This window comes from Stegastes partitus, unplaced genomic scaffold, assembly GCF_000690725.1.
Source record: "Stegastes partitus isolate 25-593 unplaced genomic scaffold, Stegastes_partitus-1.0.2 Scaffold1613, whole genome shotgun sequence".
NCBI classification, from domain to species: domain Eukaryota; kingdom Metazoa; phylum Chordata; class Actinopteri; family Pomacentridae; genus Stegastes; species Stegastes partitus.
This window is the reverse complement of record NW_007579344.1, coordinates 127,300-135,789: the sequence shown is the minus strand read 5'-3', so window position 1 is coordinate 135,789 and position 8,490 is coordinate 127,300. Positions and strand designations below refer to the sequence as shown.

The 8,490-nt window shown below is 43.0% G+C and overlaps 1 protein-coding gene across 1 annotated transcript in view; it reads right to left on the bottom strand.

Moving 5' to 3' along the window:
* The window catches only part of LOC103371589 (arf-GAP with SH3 domain, ANK repeat and PH domain-containing protein 2-like), a 52,322-nt gene that overhangs the window by 15,563 nt on the left and 28,269 nt on the right, over nucleotides 1-8,490 (bottom strand). Inside the window, exon 5 of the mRNA XM_008300961.1 lies at nucleotides 2,509-2,558. Within this exon, the coding sequence (XP_008299183.1) occupies nucleotides 2,509-2,558 (50 nt within the window). The remainder of the gene's footprint in view (nucleotides 1-2,508; nucleotides 2,559-8,490) is intronic.

Sequence of the window (8,490 nt, the reverse complement as noted above, 5' to 3'; positions counted from 1 at the left end):
ACATGTGGCTCGTTGCACTGACTTCAGTAAGATTAAAGAATAATCTGCATCGCTTAAACTTCATAAATCTCCACTGCCAAAAAAAAGAAGAGTTAAGCAGCACTAAGCTCGTCAGTGCTTTTGGAGGGTTTCCATAATTAGCATAAAGGTTGTTTGTGAAATCAAACACTTGTTTCTCGCTGATGGCGACAATCGAGTAAATAAAGCAGGAATCAGAAAGCAGATGTCAACCAATTAACTGAGCAATGAGCATCCACTGACTCTTAGATTAAAATCTCACAAGAGAAACCTATTTCTATACATAATTAGTGCACATTTTTTACTTAAATGGAAGCATTATTATGTCAGAGATGATTGAGGTTAGGTATGGGTTTAGCGCATTAAAAGGTCAGGGATGGGATCCAAGAGGCCACGAGCCAATGAGATTAGCGATTAAAGATTTTGATTACTTCTACACGCTGGCAGGTTGCCTGACAGTCGGTAATCAGGGCTGATTTTTCACATAAATTCTGCATCTCTCACAGGCAATCAGGAAGAAAACCACACGACACCACGGAGGGGAGGCACCATTCCATGCAACAGGTCATTCTTTTCCATATGCTGCGTTCACTGACAGCATATTCCCCACAAAAATAAAAACAAAAAACGATGCAGCAGTTTGTTCCCACTCAGGGAGACGAGAGGTGGGAGTGTTTGAACGCCGGTTGTTTAAAAGCAGCCTGGTTCATGTGCATCGAGACGGACTTCCCTCCCTGATGTGTTGAGCTAAATACAAAAAGGCCTTTTTAAATCAAACATTATGAATCAGAGTCAAGGCAGCTTTGAAATGTTATGATGCAGAACTGAGCAGCTACACTTAAAGGAGTAGTTCAACATTTTGGGAAATGCACTTAGTCACTACTTTAACATTTGTCTGTGCTGGTTGCAACTTTCCAATGATGAGGAAACTTAAGAAAAAAAAGAAGAAGAAGAAAAAAAGAAGAACTTGCCATGACGCTCATTTTTACAATTTGAACAGACCAAACAAAAACAGGAAATAATGCGGTAATTAGTGAGCTTTAAATGTGCTGACGGGTTGATTTTGTCACCTTTGGAGTCAAACCAGCTGTTGAAGTGAAACTAACCATCTACTCAGACAGACACAACAGCAGCAGTGCATTTTCCAAATCGTCACACTACTCCTCCTCCACGTTGCTCCCTTTGAACCGTCGCACCACTTTGAAAAGAAATTTAAATCGTCTTAGATATTGTGACTGCACACCTCGGCCTTGTCTGGGTTTCAAACCGGCGTCTGCACCAAACTGTGGTGGAGCTGCCACGTTCATAAAGAGCAGGCAGAATACGAGAACTCAAACAAACACATGAAATGGTGTGGCTGTATACCAACCTTAGACACGGTTAGAAAACCAGACACATACGGGATAAAACAGACAAAGTTCCAGCAGACTTTTTGTCACTAACTGGCCGTTTGGTGCCAGATTTCGCTCGGAGAACACTGCTGGCCTCTGTCGGCGCATGAATCTTCAGCCCTGACAGCATTACAGCATCATCAGGGCTGCGACTAATAGAGAGACACATGTTCGCCAGGCTGTTTGGCCGCCAGCCAAACTGACAGTTGCTCAACTGATGACGGGGCTGAGAATCCCTCCACGTTCAGCGCTGTCGATTCAAGAAGCGACGCAGCACACAGATACGGCAATTTGGAATTTTATTTTTTAGCATTTCTGATTTTAGTTGTAAAGATTATTCGCTTCTTGAATAAACAGCTTTTAACACGAGTGGAGACAATTCAAACAAAGAGCTTGCAAACCAAATCAGGGAATCGGTGTCACGATGACACCAAATCATTCGATCTCTCCGTGTCTGAAGACGGTTTATTAGACCAACAGACAGCACAGAGATCAGAGACGACCAGAAGATCGCTGGTGAAGAAGAGCGGCAGGACATGTTGGGTTTTTATCCCCCCCAATCAGGCACAACAACTGGCCTCTATTGATGGAGTCTGTTTGCCATCAATAGAGTCAAATCATAAGTCGGACAGCATCCAGATGAGCTCTCGATGTCAGTTGGAGAGAAGATGGATTACCCTTTCAGTAAAGAATGTCCTTTGCAGCTTGTAAAATATATGAAAGTGCTATAAAAGAAAACTCGTGAGTTCCGTACATGCACAGTCACAGAGTGAGAATGGAGTCACAGGGCGGAGGTGGGAAGGTGGGAAGGTGGGAAGGTGACAGCGCGGGCGGGTTATTCACATTATCAGGGACGTGTTGACAGATTCATCACAGGGGGGAGATTAGAGGGGAGCAGGGTTACTCGAGACAAGTCAGACAGACACGAGACACGTACTGCACAGTTCAGTTTAACACAAACCGACAAAACAACACTAGACTGATTTACTACAAGTTTCAAGCACTGGATTAGTGGAAAAGTTAAATTACTTAACAAACCATTAAATGTGTATTTATGGAAAACGGATTTTTGGTGAAATAAACTTATTTGGTTTCTTACACTTTAGTCTCGTAGTCCTTCCAGGCTTTGTCGAACGGCTTTTTCAAATCCTGCAAGAAAAACAAACAGAGAAGAAATTACAAGCCGTAGTCAGGAAGACGTTGATCAGTCGAGTTAATCAACAGAAAATGACTCGACAAGATAATCCGATGTGGGAGAAAGCTTCAGGTCAGCCTGGGAATGACGATTTGTTTTATCAGCTGCCGTTTCGAACAAGATTAAACTTTAAAATTTCGACTTGTAAACGGATGAGAAGCCTTTCTGCAGAGGAAGAACGTGCGATTTCATTTAAAGTCCCACAACAGCTACTAAATGGGATTTTTAAAATGCTTTTAAAAGTCTGGAATGAACCCTCCATGTCAACAACTTAGGTTTTAGTAAGTTATTTATGAAGCAAATCGGTGTTATATCTACACAAATGTCGCGATTTGCTGTTTTTTCTGGGTTTTATGCCACTGTAGAGTAGATATTGTTGGGTTTTGGGAACTTGTGAGAGGACTTTAGACTGAAATATTCTTGCACTTTTAGTTCCCAAAAGTTAGATGTAGGGCTGCAACGAACAACTTTGATTATTTCCTCAATTAACTAGTTGTAAAACGTCTAAAAGTGTAATCAGTGTTTCCTAAAGCCAAATATGACATCCATGAATGTCCATTTTCATCCACAACCCAAAGAAAACCAGCTTATCCTTATAGGCGAGTAAAAAACTTAGATGAAAGTTACACAATTTGGACTTTTTTTGGCATTAAAAATGAACCTAACAGACTAATTATCAAAACTACCAGCCGAGCAGCTGACAAATTGCTGCAGTTTTTGTTAGATGAGGGCATCCCACCATTTCTACAGTAAGTACGAAGGCTCAGGCAGCATCCAATGAGCTGAAGTCAGCACAAAAACTGGAAGCAGGAGGAAACAGCTGCGCAAAAGTCATAAAATCCACACAGCATCACCTCTGAAGCTCGTTAATTAGCACAGTATGCCTGCTACGTTTAAGGAAAACTTCATTTGGTGGATTTATGGGAACCTAGAGCACCTAATGGTTAGATTTCTTTTTTTCAATCAAATCTTGAAAGTTTCCCAAAACGCTGAACCATGCCTATAAGTGAAAGAGCCGTATAAATGAAAATATCTATTAAAGTCAGCCCTACTGCACACAATCCCTGCAGCCAAGGCCACCAAGTAGAAAGCAGTGGCTAGACACTGAAAACACTCAGCTGAAGGCAAGAAACTATGTCAAAGGCTGCACAATGCAAACACACACCCATCCATCCAGCAACCAGGAAACAGGCCGAGGTCACCGTCGTGTCAGCGCTCGCCGCTCACTAACCATCAAGCGCTCAGAGAAATGCTTTCTTTCTCACTCCCAAACGGACAAAGGTTGCATGTTTCACCACAATGTGAACCAGTGAGCTCAATCATCCTCCTCACAGAAGCCGAGCGGCCCACAGCTGTCGCAGCAGGGAGCCGAGGCTACGCTGGAGTTTTCTTTTTTTTTTGTTTAGAAGAGCGGGAGCACGCTGCGATTGTTGCCGCAATTCCTCTGGTCACGCCGACGACAGGCAACGCTGATTTCTCATTGTCACGGGTGTCGCTTTCAGCAGCTGCTTGAGCGAAAAACGCCTGATTAGACGACATCCTTGCTGCCGCAGAGCTGATTAAACAGCGATTAGGACAAACAAAAGCAGACATTACCGGGTGCAATTGGCCGTGTCATTCTGCAAAAAAAAGCACGATTCAACTAAATAAATTGTTGCCTGCAAACAGAGCGGATGCCAGGAAAATCTGCACGCGACAACGAGTAATGAGAGGAATTATGCAGCTTTTAATGCTTGTAATTGCTGTAATTATATATATATAAAGAAAAACTACACTGTGCACCTGCAGATTTTTTAGCCCGAAAGAAACTTAAACCGTGTTTTGGTTCTAAAAAGCTTCCGCAGTTGGAGTAATTTTTCTGTTTGGTTAGAAAACAGCTGATGACTCATGCTCCATTGTTGGAGCTCCAGAGAGGACTGATCCCTCTGTTGACCTCCACTTGAACAGGAGAGGAGTGGCGGGTTCAACCTGTCAGCCGACGGGATCACGGCGAGGTTCACCGGGCCATGTCAAGGAGCACTCAGCCATTCACTCGACCAGCTCGAGGGCAGAAACCACCAGGGTAAAGAGAGTATAACAGGCTCTAAAATACAGGAAAAAAAAAGTCAAAGACAGCAACGAAAGCTGCCAAAAAGAAGGAAGCTGCTACAAGAATGAAGAGAGAGCCAGTGAGAGGGAAAAAAAATAAAAAGGGTGAGCGGAAGGAAATGTCAGCGCCAGAGAGAGGAGAAAAATGGTAACAATGGCTAAAAATACCAGACGCAGGCATCGCTGGGCAGGGAAGGGCAGAGCAGAGTAGGCCGAGGCACGGGGCAAAGCACTCCCTCAGAGAGCAGCCGGTTCTGAGCGGCCCGGTTCCCTGTCTGGCTGAATCTGAAGGACGCAGGAGGAGGAGGAGGAGGAGGAAGGTCATGCCCTTGTCAACGGCCTCCATTCGCAAACCTCTCACCTCCTATGACTACCTATGATCGTCCAGGAATAGCAGTCACACATTGCTCACACCTTTGTTCCTCACCGCTGTACTGAACGTGCAACCTAGTCAGACGTGGAAAGGGAGAGTTTGGTTCTGAAGTACTGCTGCACCTCAATCGGACCAAAACAATGTGAAAAGGGGCCTGTATGTATGAGTCAGTGTGTCGGCTGGTCATCCTCTCCATCAGGGTTGGAGTACGGGTCAGACAATGGTGACCGGGTGTCGTTATCAGGACTGGATACAATTTTGATGTCATTTAACAGAAAAAAACTGAAGGTGAAGCTAAAACCGGCTGTAATTTTTAGGTGTATCAGTGACGTAGAGGCAGGACAGTCAGCTAGATATCTAAAATCTGGATAAACTCAAATAAAAATATCTGCCTGATCAGATACGAGCAGCACTAAATGAGGAAAAGAAGCAAACGTTAATCTTCCACGACTTCCTGCTTCAGCAACTTTTTCCTGCTTATGTTTTACTTCATAGCAAAGTGTACAAACGAATGAGGAGGAAAAAGCGGTGACCAGCACACAGGGATCTGCTTTTATCTGAAATCTCACACAGCTAACATGCGTGGGCGGCTTCAGTTGTTCACGAGCCGCTGAACCACAATGAGGCGGGGCACAGCTGGACTCTCAATCTAAATGCATTAGTCTACATCCCCCCCCTCTGCTCCTCAGAGCCAAACAAACAGTAGATTCTACGCCGACCGTCCAGACGCTGCGACTGAACAGCGATGAGCCGATACGATAGACGAGTGGAAACACAGACTGGTCAATGAGCAGAGGATAATGCAGGCATGACATCACGGCGGCCTCCGCTCTGAAAGTCCGCCGTTAGCACAACGCTCCGGTGGACTCAGCACTTTCCGATTTCCCCCGAGTGGGAGCGAGTTTATCTTTAGCAAAAATACTACTGGGGCTTCCATTGACCCCGTCGCTTGCATGTTTGCGAGTACTGCAGCGACTGAGGTGAAGAGTACAAGACAAGAAGTTACCAAAAAAACAGATTTCTACAATGTAATGTCATTTGTTTAAGATTATAGAATGTAAGTAAGTGATTGCACAAGTGTTCATCCCATTTAAGTCCATCTTTAGTAGAGGTCGCTAGGCCTTAATCAGAATTGGACATCTAGACGCTGCAACTTTACTCCATTCTTCTTTATAAAACTGCTTCAGCTCTGTCTGGTTGGATGGGGATAGATGACTCCGATCCTCCCGAACATTTACCTCGTTGTCTATAAACCATTTCTTGGTAGCTTTAGCTGTGTGCTTCAGGTATTGCTGGAGAACAAATGTTCTCTTAAGTCGCAGTTCTCTTGGTTGTCCTCCAGGACTTCTCTACACTTTGCTGCATTCATTTTGCACTCTACCTTTACAAGCCTTCCAGGACCTGCTGCTGAGAAGCATCATGATGCTGCCATCGCTGTGCTTCGAGGTGGGAATGGTGTGTTTGTTTGCAGTGTCTGGTGTCCATAGCAACCAGTCTGATGGACAAAAAAAGCTTAATTTTGTTGTAATCAGACCAAAGAATCCTTTTCCAGTTCAGTGTCTCTCACATGCCTTCTGGCAAATTTTTGTCAAGATTTAATGAGCTTTTTTTTTTAAACTGAGGCTTTCTCTTTTCCACTTTGCCACAAAGCTGTGACCAGGAGGCAACAGTTCAGAGGAGTCTCGGTGGCACTTGGTGGTTTTGTACAGTCGGACGGTCTGCTCAAGGCAGATGAGGCAGATGTTCCTGCAGTTCTTTTAATGGTGGATTGAACTGTACTCCAAGGGATATACAGTGACTTGCAAATATGTGTGTATCCATCCCCTGATTTATGCTTTTCAATAAACTTTTCAAGGAGTTGCTTGAGGTGTTCTTTACTCGTCATGGCGTAGTTATAGTCAGGAGTACTGATCCACCAGTGACTGGACCTTCCAGATAGAACAATCACCAAAACACATTCACTGCATTTAGATTACATCCATTTCACTAGCTCTGTGACTTCTAGCCTACATTTCCTGCACTTGTGTTGAATTTAAAGGGGCTTAATCCTCAGCAAATCAATTATTTTACATTTTTATTTTAAATAATTTGCATTTCTCTATAGAAATCTGTTAAGAGTCAGTAAATTCCTGTCAAGAAAAGAAATATATTGACCATGGTTCAACATTGATAATAAAAAAGGGGAATACCTCCAAGGAGTGTGAACACTTTTTATAGCCACTGTACGTCCAGAGTCGAGACTATTTCAGTTTCAGCAATTTATAGCGATTTCCAAATCGCCCTGGCGGCTCTTATGTGTCGTTCACCTCATCAAACAGAAAGTAAAAAGTGAGAATTGACAGCAACCGAAAAAAGAATGACTCACATTTACATATAAACTCCCCGATCGTCCCCTGGGGTGAGACGGCCACGGAGGTAGATGAGGTGGAAAATGGTGGGTTTTTAGCTGAGTAACGGCGGTGACAGGTTGCCAGGTAGTGGCCCTCTAATCACAGAGCCATTAGCGGCTGCCTCCCTCGGGGTCAGTTCACCGCACTCATCGCCGCCGGCAGAATATTAACAACCTCCGATGGAACAATGGCCGCCAGAAAGCCATTAAGTCCTGAATTAAATCAAATGTAAGGACCGGCAACTAATAAAGCCGCCAAAAAGAGGTGTAAATGAGGAGCGTTTCACCACACCACACTGTACTTTTTAGCACCGCTGAATGAAAATTAGGAATTATATTTTTAGGGTTATGATGCACATGTTGTTTCTTCACGGTGGTGTTCTTGTTTTCCTGTCAGTATTACATTACATCTGTTCTCTGTAGTGTGATTACATGACTCTGTGTTTGACTGTTGCAGAGGTTGTGCGTCTTTGCTGACTCCTACAGACATAAATAACATTTTCTATATTAAATTCAAACATTTTAGAAGCTTTTCAAGTCAGATTTATGAACTTAAAATTGAAAATATGCATTTAAAACACCAGCTAGGTTGTACAGTTGTCCTCAAATGTATTCATATCCTCCCAGACAAATAAAAAAAACAAGCAAAGAAGCATGATGGGACCCATAAAGTAATATTCTGTTGAACAACCCTTTAATCACTGCCATCAGGTGTTTTCTGTGACTCTCAGTCAGACTTCTGCACCTGTTGACAGGTGTTCTGGACCACTGCTCATCAGCAAAGGGCTCTAATTTGACAGTTTTGTTTGTTTTTTTAAATTATTCTTTTCAGCCACAATTCAAAGCAACATCTTATTTCACTAAATTATAATTTTGCAAATTTTTATTTATTATTACTTTGTTCAGTTTCTAGTTATTTGAGTGACTGTTGTGGATTTTACCTTTTCTTTAACGGAAGGGTATCGATAAATCTGAGGTAATTATTTGTAAAATTGTACATTTGTGTTTAACAAAAATACTATAAATTACTCAAATG